The sequence below is a fragment of the Petromyzon marinus genome, chromosome 18, assembly GCF_048934315.1.
Source record: "Petromyzon marinus isolate PM22_M1 ecotype Great Lakes invasive population chromosome 18, UKy_Petmar_22M1.pri1.0, whole genome shotgun sequence".
Lineage (NCBI taxonomy): Eukaryota > Metazoa > Chordata > Hyperoartia > Petromyzontiformes > Petromyzontidae > Petromyzon > Petromyzon marinus.
Window position 1 is genome coordinate 3,650,776 of NC_133684.1, and position 21,352 is coordinate 3,672,127.

General features: G+C 51.3%; 1 protein-coding gene across 2 annotated transcripts in view; it reads left to right on the forward strand.

Moving 5' to 3' along the window:
- Positions 1–21,352, forward strand: part of LOC116943578 (E3 ubiquitin-protein ligase SH3RF1-like) — a 122,651-nt gene that overhangs the window by 60,497 nt on the left and 40,802 nt on the right. For both annotated transcript variants that reach the window (XM_032956533.2, XM_032956534.2), the window contains exons 2-5: positions 3,850–4,029; positions 9,748–9,942; positions 18,128–18,223; positions 20,328–20,735. In XM_032956533.2, coding sequence (XP_032812424.2) covers positions 3,850–4,029; positions 9,748–9,942; positions 18,128–18,223; positions 20,328–20,735 — 879 coding nt within the window. The remainder of the gene's footprint in view (positions 1–3,849; positions 4,030–9,747; positions 9,943–18,127; positions 18,224–20,327; positions 20,736–21,352) is intronic.

Genomic DNA, 21,352 nt, shown 5'->3' on the forward strand with positions numbered 1-21,352 from the left:
TTCTCTGTTGACTCGCTGGCTGGGTAAACGCATACCATCCATGTTTGCTCAGCACTGACTTTTCAAATGGGCTTTGCTTGCCAAGCCCAGGACTCCACCAACAGATGTGAGCTTGTAACTCTCCTGAGGCCTTCCTCTGTGTACCCGGGTTGCTCGGCGTCACTTCGGTATGTACGTGCGTTCGCACGTGTGGGCGTGCGGGATGATCGGGCAGTGATTCAAGCACTTCATTATCGTGGCCACACCTGGGTTACAGTCATCGGTGGCAAGCGGCATTGAAACTTGCCCACAGCCGTCATACTATGGACAGCTTAGACTCCAAATGATTCGCTGGCACCGTGTGGAAGCGAGGAGTTGTTGGGAGACCACAGGTAGGGCCAGACGTGGCCACCACACCCATCCGCTTTGTGAACCGTTTGGGCCAGTAGGTGCTCGCTAACAGGATTGCCGTCGGCATGCTACAGGCGGGTGGGGGGTGGGCGGGAAACTGCCTTTTTGTTTAAAAACGAACGATTGGCTTGGCTCGAAAAAAGAGAATCGCGTGTGAAAGTTCTTACGTGCATGGGGCTGTGCGTTTTGTGCTCGTATCAGTACGAGCACCGATTTTAATAAGAGGCGTTTGTCAACCGCAACTTTTTTTGCGTTTAGTTTGTTGCTCCTTCCCCCCCCCCTACCCGCGCCCTCCTCCGCTTTAGCACGGTCGGCTACGTACAGCGCCAAAGAAGTTCAATGTACAGATACATTGCCACAGTGGTCTGTAAAACGGCTAGACGCGGGGGACCTTTGCCTCTGTGCGAACGTGCACGTGCTCACGCACGCACGCACGCGCCCCTGCACGTGCACCGACCTCTGCGACTGATATGAAGAAGCCAGCTTGCTTCGTTCAAGAGGACAAATTCTACTTGGCTCGCGTTGACTCAAGGGGGGAATCTGCAATTTTGATGGTGAAAAGTAACTCCACAGAAACCGCATTTGGGCACCTGGATAAAATCTGTTGTTTCATCGTGAGCTGTCAGGGAGTCAAAGTTTTACCCTCGGTGGGTATTAAAAAAAAAAGATTTTTATCTTTTGCCCGTTGTTTCCCTCCCCGGCTAAGCATTACATTACGGCGTGACTGTAAAGCACTTGGGCAGAGTGAGTGTCAGCAGTAAGGATGGTACTCTTGTTGCTCATAATGTAACACTTAGCTCGTAATGATAACCCAAGCATGTGCACTAATGACCAGATCACGTGTCTGTACTAATTTATAGGCATTTAAGGACAAGCTGCACGTTGTAACTGATCAATTTGTTACCTTCATGCATGCGTTGTTGAATTTGGACACAACAGTTATGAATATCGTGGCTTATTAAATATTTTCTCCTATGCCAGCAACGCCATTCACTTGAGTCTTGTTTACTATTGACATGAGCAGATGATAATTTAAACATTTCAAATGGACGGACGTAATTAATTTTAAAATCGAGTTGCTAAAAATTACAAAATCGAATTTTCACGTGTAAATTAAATGGTATATCAGCACAACTTTTGCGGCATAAACACACTTCTGACGTCAGTAACACGTGCTTACATAACACTGGTGGAAGGAAAACGAGTGTATCCATATTCCACTGCATATACACAACTAGGACACGGAGTGAAATTACTCAATCCCTCCATTAGTCTAGTCACAGGTTTTACAAATGTGTGCAGAGTAGGTCACAATGTAAAAAACAAATCAGACACTAAACATGATAATAGAAAAAAAATGTTTACTAACAATCTTATGCTGGCAGCAAAGTTGTAAGGTCATGAGTTCAAATCTTGGAAAGGGACTGATTCAGCCCATCATCCTGCTGGGGTTTATAAAATAGGTACCACTTTGTGAATAAGTCAACAGTTGCTATGGATAGGCTCTCACTCCAGCATAGGAATGTGGCATTTACTACACTGGTTCAGCAGGAAACCACTGACTCTCTTTGTCTGTACTATTACACTATTACCAAACTCTTTTCTTTTACAAGGTAAGGCCCATTGAGCTATAGAGCTCTTTTTAAAAAGTGGACTGGCCACAAATTGTAGCTAAACACAGTGGCTTATCATGTGGGAATTTATAACAGCCAAATGCTCTTAAATGCACGTTTCTAAATGTGGGAGGGGAAAACCGGAGGATCCGGAGAAAAATCCACACGACCATGGAGAGCGAGACACGCAAAGTCCAAATATACAACAGGCGCCAGGGTCGGGATCGAACCAAAAGGACCTCCTGCATACCGGGCGAGGTAGTTAACACCTCCTAGGCACCGTGGCCCCCAGCAGAGTTTGTACACTGCTGGAGGAAGGTCCTCCTCACGCTTCGTGTCGGCCCAGGGAAGTTGCTTCTCTCTCGCTCTTTCCACTCGACTCCGCCTACTTTGGTAGCTGTCGTAGCTCTTCACGACATGAAAATGACTACATAGGAGAAAACAAACCATTTCTGAATGGGACCACTTGATGTTTGCGTGGGCGCGGGTGAAACCCAACGCATTCGTCAGAGGCGGACGCGAATTCTGTCGCCCGCCCTGCAACGGCCCGAGTTAAGCAACGGTATTTAGTAACTTAATTGGGTTTCGCGGTTTCTGTTCGGCGGACCCGCAGTCAAACCAAAGCGTTGTCGTTGCGGATCCCTGCCGGGCCTGTTGAGTGTTGCGAAAGCGAGCGCGGCTCGGCTTTAGAGAGTGCGCGCCCGCAACGGAGGCGAGTGTGTGGGCATCTCTAAACGCGCCGTCAGATTGAGTCGCGCCCAGCGCCAACTCACCTTCCACAGCACACTCCCTCATTCACACATTCCTGCGGGGGACACCCACGGTTTTCGATGTTGGTTTTTTTTTATATATATAAATATGTAAGGCCTATCCAATGTCCTCTCTGACGTCAGCCCCGCATCGCGCAATTATTTGCGCGGGCGGTCGCCTTTATTGTTTTTGGGAAACCCTCAACGTCAGGGTGGGGTTGGATAATGCTGACGATGATGCACGTGCGAATTATCGGTGACCGCAACCACGTCACGTGATGCTTCCACACGGACGCCGCGCTCTTGCGGTCTCGCCGCCACCGTTGTTTGCGTGGCCGTTTGAGACGACGGTGAACGTTGTAGGGAAAAAAAAAAAACGCCGCGGCCGCTCTCCAACCACAACCCGCCTTGTCCCTCAACCACGCCGGCGGGTTGTTGGGCCAAGCGGTCGTAGCGGCCACGCCAGGAGGCTTGGGCGCTTTAATTAATCTCCGTGCGTGCGTTGAACGGTCGTAAAGAATGAGCAAGCTTGGCCAGGGTTTCACGTGTTCATGAGAAGTAAGAACAGTGCCGTATTGACGACCTCTAACTGGCGGCCTGGGAAGCCCGGTGCCTGCATTTATTGCACGTCTCAGAATCCTCGTGATGCATTCTAAAGCAGCCATCTGGTGTAAAAAAAAATCCGTTGTCACGTATGTTGCATCCAATTGGGTCGCTTAAACTCTGGATCTGCTCGAGGCCGCTACGTTTGAAACACTACCTTCTGTAAAGCTCCCCCACCGCCCTCGCTTTTCGACGAAATCGCTCGATTAATCGCATGTTGCGGAAAGAACTGGGGGGGTGGGGGGGGGGAATGAAAAAAAAACCTCACTTCTGTTCACACACATACACGTGCCGCTGGACGGGAGGTTAGACTTTGTTCCTTTACGCGTCGTGGATTTTCAACGTAACCCGGTGTGCAGCGATTACCTATGACAGAGCCTCCTGCTGTATATGTGCGCACGTTGAACGTCTTTCGAAACCGTACGCGGCCAACCGTGCTAACCCTTCTCCTCCTGCGCGTGACCCCTCGCCCGCGTGCCTTTTCCGGCATGCAGCAGTCCCTGCCCGTGGTGCCGTGCGCCCGGGCGCTCTACACCTACGAGGGCAAGGAGCCGGGCGACCTGCCCTTCAGCAAGGGGGACCTGGTGTTCCTTCGGCGGCGCATCGACGACAGCTGGTACCACGGGGAGACGAGCGCCGGCGCCCAGGGTTTCTTCCCCGCCAGCTACGTGCAGGTGGGTGGAGGTTTCTCGCGTGCGGGCGATGCCGTCCGCGACCCTCTCCGAACGCGTTGAATGAACTCCCCCGATGCGTTGAATCCTCGCGGCCGGCTTTTGGGCTCGCCGTCTAACGAGGACGGGTCACCGCATCGCGCGATGCTTTCGGACGCGCTTCTGCGGCCGTCGGGGGGAACACTTGTCCTTCCGATATGAGGAAGCAACTGGAGCTATGCACTTTTAAATCATCATCATCATCATCATCGAGATTGACCAAGACATTTCTTCATAACTGCTTTTTGTGTTTTGGTGTGTTGTCCTTGCCCCCCCGCACCTCCGATGAGCACTTGGCAAGAAAGAAGATCTACATGCATACAGTGAGGGAAAAAAGTATTTGATCCCCTGCTGATTTTGTACGTTTGCCCACTGACAAAGAAATGATCAGTCTATAATTTTAATGGTAGGTTTATTTGAACAGTGAGAGACAGAATAACAACAACAAAATCCAGAAAGACGCATGTCAAAAATGTTATAAATTGATTTGAATTTTAATGAGGGAAATAAGTATTTGACCCCTCTGCAAAACATGACTTAGCACTTAGTGGCAAAACCCTTGTTGGCAATCACAGAGGTCAGACGTTTCTTGTAGTTGGCCACCAGGTTTGCACACATCTCGGGAGGGATTTTGTCCCACTCCTCTGCAGATATTCTCCAAGTCATTAAGGCTGACGTTTGGCAACTCGAACCTTTAGCTCCCTCCACAGATTTTCTATGGGATTAAGGTCTGGAGACTGGCTAAGCCACTCCAGGACCTTAATGTGCTTTTTCTTGAGCCACTCCTTTGTTGCTTGGCCGTGTGTTTTGGGTCATTGTCATGCTGGAATACCCATCCACGACCCATTTTCAATGCCCTGGCTGAGGGAAGGAGCTACTCACCCAAGATTTGACGGTACTTGGCCCCGTCCATCGTCCATTTGATGCGGTGAAGTTGTCCTGTCCCCTTAGCAGAAAAACACCCCCAAAGCATAATGTTTCCACCTCCATGTTTGACGGTGGGGATGGTGTTCTTGGGGTCATAGGCAACATTCCTCCTCCTCCAAACACGGCGAGTTGAGTTGATGCCAAAGAGCTCCATTTTGGTTTCATCTGACCACATCACTTTCACCCAGTTGTCCTCTGAATCATTCAGATGTTCATTGGCAAACTTCAGACGGGCATGTATATGTGCTTTCTTGAGCAGGGGCACCTTGCGGGCGCTGCAGGATTTCAGTCCTTCACGGCGTAGTGTGTTACCAATTGTTTTCTTGGTGACTATGGTCCCAGCTGCCTTGAGATCATTGACAAGATCCTCCCGTGTAGTTCTGAGCTGATTCCTCACCGTTCTCATGATAATTGCAACTCCACGAGGTGAGATTTTGCATGGAGCCCCAGGCCGAGGGAGATTGACAGTTCTTTTGTGTTTCTTCCATTTGCGAATAATCGCACCAACTGTTGTCACCTTCTCACCAAGCTGCTTGGCAATGGTCTTGTAGCCCATTCCAGCCTTGTGTAGGTCTACAATCTTGTCCCTGACATCCTTGGAGAGCTCTTTCGTCTTGGCCAATGTGGAGAGTTTGGAATCTGATTGATTGATTGCTTCTGTGGACAGGTGTCTTTTATACAGGTAACAAGCTGAGATTAGGAGCACTCCCTTTAAGAGTGTGCTCCTAATCTCAGCTCGTTCCCTCCAGAGATGTGTGCACACCTGGTGGCCAACTACAAGAAACGTCTGACCCCTGTGATTGCCAACAAGGGTTTTGCGACCAAGTACTAAGTCATCTTTTGCAGAGGGGGTCAAATACTTATTTCCCTCATTAAAATGGAAATCAAGTTATAACATTTTTGACATGCGTTTTTCTGGATTTTCTTGTTATTTTGTCTCTCACTGTTCAAATAAACCTACCATTAAAATTATAGACTGATCATTTCTTTGTCAGTGGGCAAACGTACAAAATCAGCAGGGGATCAAATACTTTTTTCCCTCGCTGTACATACATGTTGCGACTGCTTGTTGGATTGTACCAATAGCAATGGCCTACCTTAAACCGTATCTGAACTTGCCCCACGGCAGGTGCAATCACCTTGTCCGCAATTTCAAGATCCCTTCGAGTGACCTTTTTAATGCACTAACAAGTGCCCTCTCCCACACGGCCTGCTGCAGAGAAATGTGTTATTGCACAGGAGTCGAACTTATTTTATGAAGAAATATATCACGGCTCGAATTTAGCCACGTTAAATGAAATCTGTGCATTCATCGATGAGCGTTCCGAGCTTATCGGCTCACTGCACCTGACATAGCCTTGTTTAATCAGTGACAGGTGAAGCCTGGATTCTATCCCGGAACCTCGGCAGTCCCAGCTCAGCGCCCTGGGGCCACTGAGCCACCCAGCCGACTCAGAACTTACTAACCGTAGCCCAGACAAAAAGACAAAGACAAAGATCCCCCGTATAGCTTTAACAGACTTTTGGGGCAAGTGCTGTTAGCGAGTACTTATGAAGGCCAGCACGGCACACGAGGGGGTGGGTGGTCATCACCACGCCCGGCCGCCTTTGTCTCCCCAGTGGCGATGTTTACACACCGCAGCAGGTACTCATTTGAGGCCGAGTCGACCAAGCGGAGGCCCAGGACCGGTTTAGATAATCATCACTGGTGATGACCACGAGCGGGAATCGAATTCTGGTTGCCGGGTTCGTAGCGCAGTGCGCTAACTGCTACACTTCCACTCCCGTAGCTGCATCCCGGACACACACACAGTGGGACGCACGCACCACCAACCCCCACAATGTAGTGGAACATTCCGATGTACCTAGTTAACCCGCGGTATCGGCGAACTGGAGGCTTGGGTGTTGGTTGGTATGCAGCGAGGAGGATCGTGTGCGTTAGCCTTAATGGTGCCGTGACCCTGTTGATTCTGGTTGAGTGCAAAATGGGAAATCATTAATTTGTAACAGAGACGCACGCACTTGTATATAAATTATATATGAGTGGCAGGCACAAATTTTAGGCTAACGTTGGTTAGGATTCGTTTACGGTTCATTCTTTATGCGCTTATGCTTTGTCAGAGAATAAGTGCGTTCACATTCGTGGTAACTCTACCGTTAAATAAAATAATGAGCGTGTTTTTGCAATTTCCCACACTCGTCTCTGTGATTTTAAACTGTTTGGCATTTAAAAGTTGGCGGATGAATTGTTGACTGTCTGGCACGAACGTCTTGACTGCAGCAATTCTTGGAATGTTCAATATTATTGGAAGCGAAAAGCCAAAACCTCTTTCGTAAGTTTTTCCCATTAGGGGTTACTCGTATAGTCAGCCAGAGATCGTATATACCTCACCGTATCCTGATCTCCTTTTTTTGGTCACGGATCATATATATTTCATCCTGATATCCTTTGTCCTCCGATAATCTACGCGTGTAGGATTTGTATCGCACAGGAATGTTTGTGCCCTCGAGTTGTGACACGGATTTATATCGTAGCGCTTGTGCTCGGTATGAAAATCCACGTGTCACACGCTGTTCGATAAAAATGGGGAAAAGTTGTCACGCGACAGCTTCGCTCACTCCAGGAGAAGAGATTCAGCGAGAGACGAACACGCGCATCAAAATAATTATAAGAACGGTATGAATAATAATGATTATCGGTTTAAGAAAACGTGTGCAGCTCATTATTCACGAGCTTGCTGTCATTTTGGCTGATCCGAGAATCGTATCTGGAACTCTGCACGACTGCATCGAGGGAGAGAGATTAAGAAAGTGATGCGATAGAGCCATGAGAGAGAGAGTGTGATGCAATAAAGTGATGAGAAAATGTCCATGTATTTAAGGTCATTTATTGAAAGGATGGATTTTCGTAGGCCCAATGTCATTATCCGCGAAATTTGCTTTTCGCGAGCATTTCCGGAATGAATCCCCCACGAATAACGAGGGAACACTGTACCTTCACAATCAGTTTATATATATATCTATTTCAGAAATGTGCGTCGTCGCTGTAAAAGATGACCGAGGGCGCAAAGAGGCCGAGCTTGGAATTCCTAACGATTCGGTGTGAACGACCAAGCCTCCAACAGCCAGGCTGAAACTTATCGAAGCCACTCGGGGTAACGGGAGAAACGTCCCGAGCCGCTCTTGCCCTGTTCTTTTCCCTCTTTGTTTTGACTGCTTGTGCACGCATTGGGGGATAAAAAAGACTTCCCGTGCTTGCCCCCTCCCCCCCCACTCCACCTGTCCGTTCTTTCGACGTCGTTGCAATTTGGCAAACACCACGGCCCCGCCCCCTTTTGCCGCCCGGCCGAGGAATGACAGGGATTCACCTCGAGTGAGTGAAAAGAGGAGGCCGACCGCTCTCCTGTTGAGAAGCACTCGACGTCGGGCGGCGTAAAGGAGAAAGCACTTCATCGTGTTTGCCGGGGGGAGGGCGGGTGGGCGGGTGGCGGGTTGGCGGGGAAAGTGCCTCGGTCACGGAGGGCGCCGTGCGTGACGCCATCGGGACACGTTTCCCGCGCGTGTGTGCGTGTAACAAAAAAAAAAAAGACGTGAACCTTGGACGGTGCGTGTCGTTGTCGAGCTATCGAGACAACCTTCCCTTTTGTTGCGAAAAAAATACGGCCTTCGTTTCACCTTTGACCCCCCCCCCCCCCCATTCTTGGCGGAAAGCTTCGCGCGTGGGGTGTGGGCACGTGGGCGCGGTCGTGATGATCCTCCCCCCCCCACCCCCGCACGTTCTGCGACCTCCTGCTTTTTTTTTCGCGAGCAACACCGTCTGATGTCGTCGGCTGTCCCTGTCGGAGTCGGTGTGATGGGGGGACGTAACTATAAACAACGTGAGGGAGAAGGGCGCACTGATTGGCTGGTTTGATATCGATCCGAAAGCTCGCGATGCGTGCGTGCGCCGTGTTTCTTTCCACGTGGAGGAATGGACGTTTCTCAGTCCCCGCGAGTTGTAGATCACACGGTCTCTTCGCGTGACCATGGTGTGGCAGCTTTTCGCTGCCGCCACCGCCGCCATGCTCGCCACAAAGTAAAGAAGCATGAATAAAAAGAAACGCAACGAAATCTGTAATTGCGACCGTAACTCGCGACAAATTTATTGAATCGCTCCGGATAGAATGGGGGGGGGTGCTCAATTAGTTTCGCCAGTAATAGGCGACTTGTGAGGGTGGAGGGATGAATCCACGTGCTTCGCTCAAGCAACAAGATCGGCGACGAATTTTGCCTCGAAATACAATTCCGCGAAATATACGAGGCAATAATGGTGTAGTTATTTTACAGCTCTTTTGGCTGAAGGTCTCCCCCCAGGCCGTGTGGGTCCACGCCTTGCCACACTGGTGGTCAGTCGAGGTTGGGAAGGCGGAGTGTGTCCGTGATCGTGTGTGTGTGTGTGTGTGAGCGGTGGTGTAGCGGTTAGTGCGCTTCGCTACGGACCCGGCGACTCGAGATTCTCGCTCACGGTTCAGGTGAGGATTACCTGAACCGGTCCTGGGCCCTCCCCGAGGTCGACTCGGCCTCAAATGAGTACCCGGTGCAGTGTGTCAACATCGCCACTGGAGAGACGAAGGTGATCGAGCATGGTACTGGCCACCGACCCCCCGCCCCCCCCCCCGCTCGTGTGCTGTGCCGGCTGTCGAAGGTGCTCGCTAATTGCACTTTCCCCAATAAACCATAGCTTTTGGTTCTTTGTCTCCGTCGTCGTGCACTCAGGTGTTGAGGCCGCTGCCAACGCCGGCCGTACCGCTGCTGCTCCAGCCCGCGGCGACGCCGGCACCACCGGGGACACCCACGGTGGGGGCCGCCCAGCCCCAGGCTCGTCCGGCCCCTCCCCCGCAGTGCCGGGCGCTGTACGACTTTGCGGTGTCGGGCGGGGAGCAGGACAAGGACTGCCTCACCTTCAGCAAGGTAACGACGGTGGTGCGACTACGCACGCACGCACGCACGCGGAGAGGGCGGGCAGACGATGAGGCAGCAACTTTCATTGGCGGCGGCGAGGACACGGAAAGTGTGCGGCTGCTCTTTGCAATTTATTATTATCACGGTTTTTATTTCGGGGGGGTGGAGGCTGGGGGAAGGTGTGGGATAACCTTGAAGGCGCGCCGCCCGTTGGGATTTACGGCCTGGCTTCGTGCTGCCCCTGGGCAAGTTGCGCGTGCCGCCCGTTGCCCTCTTCCCTGATTTCCGAAGGTGACCGCTTTGTGCTTGCCAAATGATTCGATCGCTCTTCGCGTGCGTCACTGTCAGCGGTTGACGCATTGCGGTTGACGCGTTCCGGTGACAGCGGCGCTCGCGCGGCTCGCTTCGTTTCAAGTGAAACGTGTGCGTCGCCGGCCCCCTGTGGTAAAGGGTAAAGGTGCAGCCTTGCGCTCGTTCGCTCGCTCGCTGGCGGAAGGTGCTCCCCGAGAGGGAGCTCTGGGGGAGTAGTCCCCCTCTCTCGAGGGCATTTTGGCCTTGGAAGCCAGTGGGCGTACACATACTTCACCCCCACTGGATGGAGACTCCGCCCACTGACAAACTGTGTGGTACGCATTCATGCTGCTGGCTGGACAGAATCGGGGATGAATGTTCAAAGTGAAGCCCCATCGTTTCAACTGCCGCGCTGGCAGGATGAACCGGCAACCTCTGGATTGCAAGTCCAGTGTGCGAATTATTCCACCACAGCGGTGGCATCCCTCTTTGAAACGTTCTCCTTATCTTTTCTCCTTCCAAAATGTTCGTTGCGGATTATTTTTCTTCTCCTGTTGCGTTACATCGCCAGTTGACGCTTTGAAAGTCAAACTTGCACGTCACGGTGAAGGATGACACACAATTACTCCTTGGGGCGGATTTTATATTCAGAGATTATGAACATTAACGGCCGCATACGGTCTTGACCCTTTCAATCGCGTAATACATGGACGTGGCGAATGGAAAAAAAACACAAAGCGGCAGTCTGGGACATAATCGTAAATTTGCAGCCCTAGCCAGAGCAAACAAATGATGGGAACGTGTTATTATTTACATTTATTTATTAAGCTCATGGTGGCAGGGGAATGATTTAGCGATCTATGCATTTATTAATGTACTAACAGGACCATTGGCGTACTCTGGCACGCGCGCGCGCACACACGTGCACACACACGCGCACACACACGCACACTTATCATTTTGAACACTCGCCAAATATTGCAGTGATTTATCAGAGGAGCTAAGTGGGTCAACGCGTCGCGTCTAGTGGCCTGAGCTGCAGGTATTGCCTCCAAACAGGGGGGGGGGGGGGAGTCTCTCTCTACGAGCTGCCCCACCCGCATTACATGAAACATTTTTACTGCGCTATTTCTTGTCCTTTAATTATTACGTTTGAACATTATTATCGGGAGGGACGCGCTCCGACCGCGGCAGCAGCTGCAGATTTATCAGCGTCCGTTCCGACGCTCACCGGCCACTTTCTTGAACTGCGATACCTCGCTGGTCTCTTCAATGAGCATAAACTGTCGAGTGAACTCCGGTCATCTTCGCAGTAGCAGCGGCTTTTGGCTGGCCGTCTGGAACCTCCTTCATTCCGATATTAGGAAGTCACTGGAGCTATGCATTTTAAAATCTAGATGGAAAACTCACTTCTTTAGAACTGCTTTTTGTAATTTAGTTTGTCCTTCACACACACCTGAATGGAACAGTTGGCTATGTACGGTTTGAAAGAAGTTGTTGCAATCTTAACAATTTACAATTCCTGTTCAAGTCACTGAATGTAATACAGAGAGAGTTCTTGGTGCAGGCACTGCCACCGTGCCCCCCCCCCCCCCCCAGCCACTTCCCATGAGCCTCGCTGTTTTCTCTGCACCTCGGAGCGAGCTGCAGAGACTGAGTTGCAGCCACAGCTAAAGCTTTAATGTCCACCCGCGTAATGGACAGGGCCTTGGACAGGCTAGTCCGCCGAGCTGCGGCCATCTCCACGTCCATCGCAGCGTGCACGGCGTACATGTGGGGAATTCGCACGAGCATCGGGTTGGTCGCGGGTTGGTCGCGTGTCGACCGCGCAGCAGCTGCAGAGTCTGGTGGAGGTGTGGGCCACGACAGCCGCTCTTACCGCGATAATCTCTTGATCTTGCCATTAAACAACGTGTGTGTGTGTGTATATATATCCTAAACTTGCCGGAGTGGCGATGACATGGAACAAAAATTTATTTTCACACGAGTACTTAAAACGTGGGCGCACGTAACAATTCACCCTCCCAGCGATTTGATGGACCGTTAAGATTCAACGTCTCTGTTCGATTCAAGCAACGATTTAATTTTCGACTCATTTTCCCGCGTCTTTTGTGTCGTTCCTCTTTTTCTTTTAATTCTCCTCTGGTTCTCGTTCTCTCCGATAGGTTTAACGCCGCCTCTGCGAATCATTTGCGCGCATGGTTAACAGGTGACTCTAGATTTAAAGCTTTCGTGACTGCTAGGATCCATACTCTTTGGTTCTATTGGGTAAAGTCACGTAGGTGAAATTAAAATAACAAAAAATCACGACGTTTCGGCCACAACACAAGCGGCCGCTTGTGTTGTGGCCGCTTGTGTTGTGGCCGAAACGTCGTGATTTTTTGTTATTTTATTTTCACCTACGTGGCTTTACCCAATAGAACCTAACAGGTGATTCTCGCTAGCAAGGCTCAACGCGCGCCGCCTCTGGGCGGTGCCTTTTGGTGGCCCGTCAAGCATGGCCGAATTTAGCCGTTCAACCCTCGCCGTTTATTTTCTTCGGGGGAGGGGGGCGGTCCTTTTTGGTCTATACGCAAAACACAAAAAGGGACGAACGCTTTCACCTCGACTGACGGGGCAGGTAGCAAATGTCACCCGAAACCCAGATGCCAGCGCCACGCGGGGGAGGGGGTGGTGGCAGGGATGTCGGGGGGTGGTGTTGGCACCGTGCAGGTAATGGACGTTGGGGGGGTGCTTGTGTGTGTGTGTGTGCTCTCTTGCTTTGCGTCGTTGCGCGACGCCGCCGCTGCTGTGCAAACACGGCGCAGCGCGCGGGGGACACTCTCACGCACGACGGAGGCCTCGGAGGCGGGCGCACTTAGGGCTGGTATGCTTGGGAACGGGGGACTCGCTCGCACGGTGCGCCAGCAACGTAAACATTACCCGCGCTTCTTAGAAAGGAAGTAAAAAAAAAGTCTTTAAGCTTTTTCAGAAGTGTGACCTGGCCGCACGAGTGATAGCTCGGCAATAAGTGGCTCATCGTCACGTGGAAAATTCGAGCGGCCAAATGCCCTGAACGCATGACGTTGATTCTAAATGTGGAGGGGGGAAAAACCGGAGGACCCCCGGGGGGAAAATTCCACGCGACCACGGGGGAAAAACACGCAAACTCCAAATACACGGGGCGTCGGGATCGGGCTCGAACCCGCGACCTCCTGCATACCAGGCGAGGTAGTTAACATCTCCCCACTGCGGCGGTGGGGGGGGGGCGGCCGTTTTCCCCTTCCGGGGCGTCGCGCTGAATTTTACCTCCAGGCCCCCACGGTGCTTGGCAGGCGCTTGGCATCGCCCACACAAGCAAGGGAACGTAACGGCGAGATGAATGGTTGCGTGAGCCCTCGTGTTTGCATTGGGAATGCACGCCTGCGTGCGTACGAATACAACATTGTAACGCGTTATTTATTCTCGGGTGCTCTTTGTTATTGGACGGTGTTGTTTGGCCACTGTCGTTGTTGTGGTTGGTTTTTTTGATAGTGCTGTTATTATTCGCTTTGCTTTTCCACCTGCGTCGTTTTTATTTTCTTGAGTTTTCACGGGCGTGGGGGATGGCGGGGGCTCTTTGCACAGCAGAATGCGTGCATCTCGCACCGGACGCTCGCTCGCCCGCTCGCCTTCTGCGTTTTTATTGATCTGGTCAAAAATCACGGTCGTAATAAAAGCGCGGAAAGAAATGTATTCGCGGAGAGGAAAACAAAGACTCGTGTGTCTGGTTGTTTGACGGAGCCTTACTCAATCAGAACGCCAGCCAAGCAACACACACACATCAAGTCCATGTGTGTATTCCAGATCACACACGTGAAGCTTTCATTCTTCTTTGTCTCGCGTTTTTTTTAAATATTTGTTTTTACTTTCGGTTGCCAAACATTTAAACGATCACTGTAGGGCGAGCAATTGTCGCTCTTATATGTATATAATGATAATAATATGGATTTAATGTACAGTTCTAATGTCCACACTTATCCACACAGGAATTTAACTCGTGTCTCAGTTTAACACGTAGGCTTTCGCGACCAATATTATTCATAAATAACGCGATCTAACCCAAAAACCTATATTATGATTAACTCGTGTCTCTGGGTTTATAGGGCATTGCGCTGCTAACTGCTGTGCCAAGACTCCTTCCTTGCAAATATTATACCATATAAAGCCCGTTGTTGGAATGGTGCAGTGCCGTGCAGTTAGCACGCTCCTATTCAGCTCTAATTAGGGGATTGTGTGCCTGGCGCCACGGTAGTCAGACGGCATTTCTTTCCCCAGTGCTTAGATTGACAAACTCCACCAGTTATTCACGCTATGTGAAAGTCTACCCACGGGCTAAGGTTCAGACACCATTTGCCTGTATAATATACCGTTCAAGCATACAAATGGTTTTATAATTGTGAGTTGATTGAGGGTGTTAGGTGCTTAAGCTCCAAAGCCCCCCAAGGCTCACTCGTTGCATGTACGTACGTTGAACTTCTGTCGCGCGGTACGCAGCCAGCCTCGCTAATCGGAGGGTGCGGGAGGAAAGGACAATAAACCAAACACAACAAGCAGTTCTAACGAAAGGAGTGTTCAGTCGCGAGGCTGTTGCGTTATGGAGTCGTAAGAGGGTAGCATTTGCGGCGCAGCTCGGACGATCGGTCCGTAACGTGCAGCCTCTCGCCACGTCTCATTCTCGCGCCACTTTCTCCCGACAAGGACGCCTGCGACGGCGAACTCGAGAGGGTGTGAGCTCTGTCCACTCGGCCACGTGGACCAGACGTGTTTGGATGTCGTCGACCTGGCCACGTTTTTACCCCGCCGCAAGCGACCCCGCCGATAGGGCCGGATTAAGTGCGCGCAAAAATAAGTTGAGCGTGCGTACAAGATGATGGGTTTGGGACGGCGTCCTCTGAATTTCAAGTCAGGTGCGCTAACCATTACACCAGGGCAAACTCGGCTAACCACGGGGGTTAATCTTCATTTGCTCTACTTTGACAGGTGGGAGGCATTTCCTACCAAACACAATGGGGGCGTACAGATTTCAAGCGGCCGGCCGAAAGGATTCCTGGCTCCAGCTGATGATAACCCGAGACCCGGAGCACTTTGTATGGCCATGCCGGTTTCACAGTAATTACACTGCTGACGCACGGCTTGCCTTTTTTATTAAAAAGGGGGGGCCCCCCTTTGTCTCCCCCCGATGTTCTTTGTGTGCAGCCTTGTGTGTTGTGCGTGTTGCCAGTGGGCTCTACGGAATGCCTGGTGTCCCATTGCTAAGTTGGGCGCGCTGCATTGTCTGCCAGTCTCACGTGCGTTTCCTTTATAGATCGGCATGCCTTGATTACGCCCCGCTATTAATACATTTTTATAGCTTTCTGCGACGCACGGCTCTGTTTTCGGGAAAAGGTTTCTCATTCGCCGCTCTTTGAAGAGGTGGCGTGTGGAATGAAGCGAATCACTTTGCGGTTTAAGTTTGCGTAACACTGATTTAGGGGGACCGCCAAGGTTGGCAAGCTGCAGGTCGTATCGAATAGCGTTTTATTGTCGGTGATTAGCTTGTTTTCAGCGGTGGTGTGACGTCAGCTCAGGTGTAGCTAGCTCGTAAACGATTATCTCGCATTGCGCATGGCTTTGGCCACGTCATGAAGGGAAAGCGAGGCTGGAGGTCTGCATGGGGACCGGCAATAAAGATTAGATCGTTAGCGTCGTGAAGGCCGATGGCGGTGGTGAAGTCACCGCCCGCTCTCTTCCTGTTGGATGCTCGAGAAAGGTGATCTCATCGGCTCACCTTGCAGCACTCTGCCTCTTGAATTATTAACAGCAAGATAGCGGCCGGCATGCAAACATCAAACCCGTGTCCCGTCTGCCTGCATCGTGTCGGTCCTCGCCCCTTTGTGTTCAGGTCCTGTTCGTATGCTGCGGAGCGGAGAATCGGGATTAGTATTCCAAATACGGGGACTGTGCATTGCAGTTCCAAATGAATAAAATTAAGCAAAATCGTTACTTCCAAGACCCGGTGTACAATGAAAGGCAGGAAAATATTTGCGTTTATTTGTTTGCTTGTTGGTTTTTCTTCCACACGCGTCTCATAAATTCGTTTCAGGGCCATCACGGCGTTGCACAAAGTTTGTTGTCGTTTTATTTTCGAAATTATGGACGTGCCTATTATCATTTTTTTGGGTTCGTACAAAATTTCTACACGGTCCGCCAATGCCGCGCGTAGACCCTTGGGAAGAGAACGACAGCTTCTTCCGTAAGCGATGGACCACTCCGCGCACCCCTGGGGGGACGTGGACGACGCCGCTCCTCTCTGCGCCAGTCGCACCCTTTCCACGATGACCCCATTGACCGGTCGGCACGCTTCAGTGGTCACCCACGAGAGCACTTCCCCCCCCCGCTCCCTCCCTGCCTCCCCGACTGATGAACGCTCTACCATCGGCCAGCTGTCTCACCCACCCTGTCCCGTTCGCCTCGCAGATGAGCGCAGCAAACATTAATTCTTCACGCGCTCTGCCCCTCCTCCCCCGCCCTCTCGCCGCCGTAATTGCAGGAGGTCACCAACCTCGCTATGATCGAGATTGTACAGTGTAATGTATTACAAATCACATTTGCACCACCTAACCCCCCCCCCCCAGTTCTCGCTTCACCCTGAATGAATGTGTTTAGCCACACGTCCAGCGTGTGGCTAAACGGAGGACGTTTTATAGAAAAATTATTATTCATCTACGCATGAAAGTCGCACGGCCAGAAGAATATTTTTCCAGGAGACTGCTGCTACGTTGCGATGTTTGGTCGACACCGATGACGTCACCTGCCCCCCCCCCCCCACGGGAGGAAACCAGAGAGCCTGGAGGAAACCCGTGCAGAGCGGGGGGAGTGGGGGGGGGCAGGGACGTAAAAACAAACTCCACGCAGGGTCACCCAAAGTCAGGACTCGAACCCGGTTTCTCCTTCCTGTGAGGCACACAAGCGTTGCCACGTGCGCCACCCTGCCGACCGTTTCAACCCATTAATCCTCCGTTGGATTCATTCACTTCAAAAGCCTCTTATAAATACCCAAAAGGCTGTTTCAAGGTATCCCCTTCATATCATTGCTTTTGACAAAGCCCCGTGCGGCTTTATAATGGAGCTAGCTCAGGCTTCCAGGCGTAAGTAATAAAACCAGCCCTCTGCACAACCTGGCCAGACTACCTCCGCTTGTTATTGGCAAAACTAGCAGCAAACGATTCTGTGTGTGTTTTTGGCCACATCAGTTTTCCTCGCCTCCTCGCCAATCTTCTTGACATGCGGGCAAGGGCTAATTGATTAATTGTACTCCTGTGTATGTATAAATACACAATGTTTGTTTTTGTGTGCAGGCCTATGCAATGGTTTCATTGGGCATGCAGACAATGAGAGCGTGTGTACTTAAATGTAATGCTGAGTGTGCTGAGAGATGGAAGGGAGTTATGTGCCCAAGTTTCTGATCAAATCTAAAGGGTGGTGATCCTTTTATAGAATAGGGAGAAATTATAGTACAAAAAAATACGTTTCATTTTAAAGCCTCTACACGTCACCCACCAATCTCAATGGACGGGTGAAATATTTAAACACTCCTCTGTAAGATATGGAGTCATTGCTTTCTGCTGAGCAGAAAATAAGAGGGTGGGTCATTAGAAATCAGCAGGTTATGGATCAATGGATCGCCCCGCGTAATCTACAAAATTGTGACATCTTTGTTGGTTATCGTGTTGTAAGCCACTATTCTGGCATTCTGACAGTCGTCGCTCAGAATCCGATCCAGAAGTCTATTCTGCTCGGCAGTGTGTTGTACCTGGCATGGGCCATGTCATTAATATGCAAGAGGCGATCCCAATGCTGCCCGGAATACATTTTCTCTTCCCCGCGTGTTGTGATCTGCCAGGATGAGGTGCTCACGGTCATCCGGCGCGTGGATGAGAACTGGGCCGAGGGGATGCTCGGAGACAAAATTGGAATCTTCCCGATCTCGTTTGTGGAGGTAAGGTGACGGGCGCCCGTGCTTGCGAACCAAGGGAACGATACCGTCGCCTCTCTGGCACTCTAGAACCGAGCTGCAGCGGGACCGTTCCCCCGTCCCAGCCTGACACGGCGCAGGAGGTGCCCGGTGCGTTTTCCACCGCAGGACCAGAGCCTTGGCGCTGATGTGTCGAGCGCACAACAAACGTGTCGACGGCCCGGGTCACGCGGTCAAGGATACTGACTGACGTGAAGGCAGGACGAAAATAACTAACCCTGTCCCTTGCCCTGCTTCCCCCCCACCCAGCACTGGAACATCAGGGCCATCAGCATGGCCCTGATGTTCCAGTGGAAAACTGTGTATGGGAAAAGCGGTGTATGGTAAAATCTAATGAAGCACAGGAGAGACCAAAGCTACACGGCGGCTCCGGCTGGATATTTCAATCGGAATCAGAATCTTTATTCAGACTGCAGGTGGAGGAATCCAATGAGCTATGAAGCGCTTTTTCACGGATGTCCAGCATGGGCGGCGGGCCAGCAAGTTAAATGAAACTGATCTCCCCCTCACCCCCCCCCCATCCTTCCTGTAGAAGTGGTACGGCCCACTTTTGTTTTTATGACAGGCACATGCGTCTTAATTAGCCCTGTGCAGGTGTAAGCAGTGATATCGGACGATTACAGTTTTTTATCGTACATTGTTGTTGTTAGTGCAAAGTTTTATTAACCCCGCAGGGCCCGTTTAGTATCAATCGCTGGTTCACGGCCAACATCTCCCACAGGACCTTCTTCATCGCTCAGCCCGTGCTTCACCATTGTCAACGCCGAGTTCTGAATTCAGCCTCCTGCGCCAGCTCATTCAAATCGTGGACAAAATCCTTCCATTGCAGCAGGAAATAATTGGAACGGTGGTCGTAACACTGATTGGTTCCTTTATTTACCCAGGAACATTTCACTGTGGGGTGGGTGGGGGGGGTGCAATGGGATGTTTGGCCAATTCCATTAATAATTATCCGGCAGTCTGGGGGAAAAAAAAGCCAGAGCACCTGGAGAAAAATCCGTGCATACAAGGGCATTGGTGTGGAACAGCCATTGCGTTTGTATGGCACCGTGCAGGATCTAGGCCATCAGAGGGTGAATGACACTCATAGCACTGCTCAGATGGACTCTTGAATCCAGTGCTGTACACTACCTCCTCGCCGCCTCATAGCCCCAGCCCACAAACAGTAATAAAGGTTGTTTGGTTCAGGTCCCGTACATGTAAATGTGTCGTTACACCCGCCACCACCCGATGCAGCCAATTATTAAGGTTTGTGACGTAAACAAAACGTGCCAATTAGTTAGAACTTGAGCACACCGGTGTGTTGAAGAGTAAACCCACAGCAACATTCACGTTTCGGGTACAGCCTACAAACCCCTGCTACTTCCAGGCATTTCCCCCCCTGCCCACGGTTAAACAACCCCGGTAATGAAATCATGCCTACGCGTCGATTGCGCGTGTAATTGCTTTCCAACGTGCGCTCGTCCTGGAGAGTGTTTAATTAGTGGCACGGATGCCGACGGGTAGCCGTCAAGAGTGAACGTGCATTTGCATTTTCTTTTGCTCTGCTTTCCTGTCCCTGGGATTTGGCTACCAAGCCTTTGATCGGCGCGGCCGACTGTTTTAAGAGGGGGTACGTCCCGCATCGGAGCACGACTTTGCACTGCAGGTGCATTCTGATTCTTGGCTCATCTTCACAAGAGTTTTAGAGGCAGCTCTGCTATGGAGAGACGGACGGACAGGGCTCATGCATGATGAAGGCTTTCAACCTCGGTTAGAAAGTATATATATGGGAATAACAACCTCAGCAATATGGAGAGTGGAGAGTTCTTGCTTGGAGAGGTGTATTGTTGCGCAAGAGGGGTTGTGGGTGGCGAGTCGAGGCCGCGACGGTTCATGGCTGCAGCTATAAATGTCCACGTGACGAGCCACTTGGCTGCGCTGTCATTTGTGAGGGCCAGGTCGCTTCTGAAAAAGAGCTACTTGGCTCAGTGGGCCTTACCTGGTAAAACATAAATAGTTTAATAGTTTAGTTAAACAAAAAGATTAGCTTAATGAGATTCCCCCCCACCCATGCCCCCCTCCATAGTTTAACACCATGGCCAAGCTGCTGCTCGGCCTCGAGTCGGCCAACATCCACACGCTGGGCGAGGCGCTGGGCCAGCCTCAGCCGTCGACCTCCTCCGCATCCTCCGCATCCTCCTCTTCCTCCTCTTCCTCCGCCTCCTCCTCCGTCACCTCTTCGGCCGCCGCGGTCGCGTCGGCCGCGGCAGGCGACGGCGGACGCAAGAACGCCAAGAAGCGTCACTCGTTCACGTCGCTCACCATGTCGAACAAGGCGAGCGGGGCGGGCGTGCAGGCGCAGGTGGCGCACCAGCACCGGCACTCGTGCGACATCAGCGCGCCCGTGCTCATCTCCTCCAGCAACCCGGCCGCAGCCGCGCGCATCATGGCGGCCGCCACGGGGAACGGGCTGTCGTCGAGCGCCCCCTCGCAGGTGGGTTGGGGTGGGGTGGTGGGTGGTGGGTGGGGTGGTGGATGGGTTGCTCGGGTGGGGTCGGTGATGCGGGTGGGTTGCTTGGGTGGGTGGGGTGGGTGGGTTGCTTGGGTGGGTGGGGTGGGGTGGGTGCGGTTGTCGGCACCGCGCTGCTGTGACTCGTCCGTTGTCTCCGTCGTCGTTGTTACGTCTGTTGTCATCGTTACTATTGTTGTCTTCACCACTGGTATTGTTGTTGTCATCGTTACTATTGTTGTCTTCACCACTGGTATTGTTGTTGTCATCGTTACTATTGTTGTCTTCACCACTGGTATTGTTGTTGTCATCGTTACTATTGTTGTCTTCACCACTGGTATTGTTGTTGTCATCGTTACTATTGTTGTCTTCACCACTGGTATTGTTGTTGTCATCGTTACTATTGTTGTCTTCACCACTCTTATTGTTGTTGTCATCGTTACTATTGTTGTCTTCACCACTGGTATTGTTGTTGTCATCGTTACTATTGTTGTCTTCACCACTCTTATTGTTGTTGTCATCATCATCGTTACTATTGTTGTCTTCACCACTGGTATTGTTGTTGTCATCGTTACTATTGTTGTCTTCACCACTGGTATTGT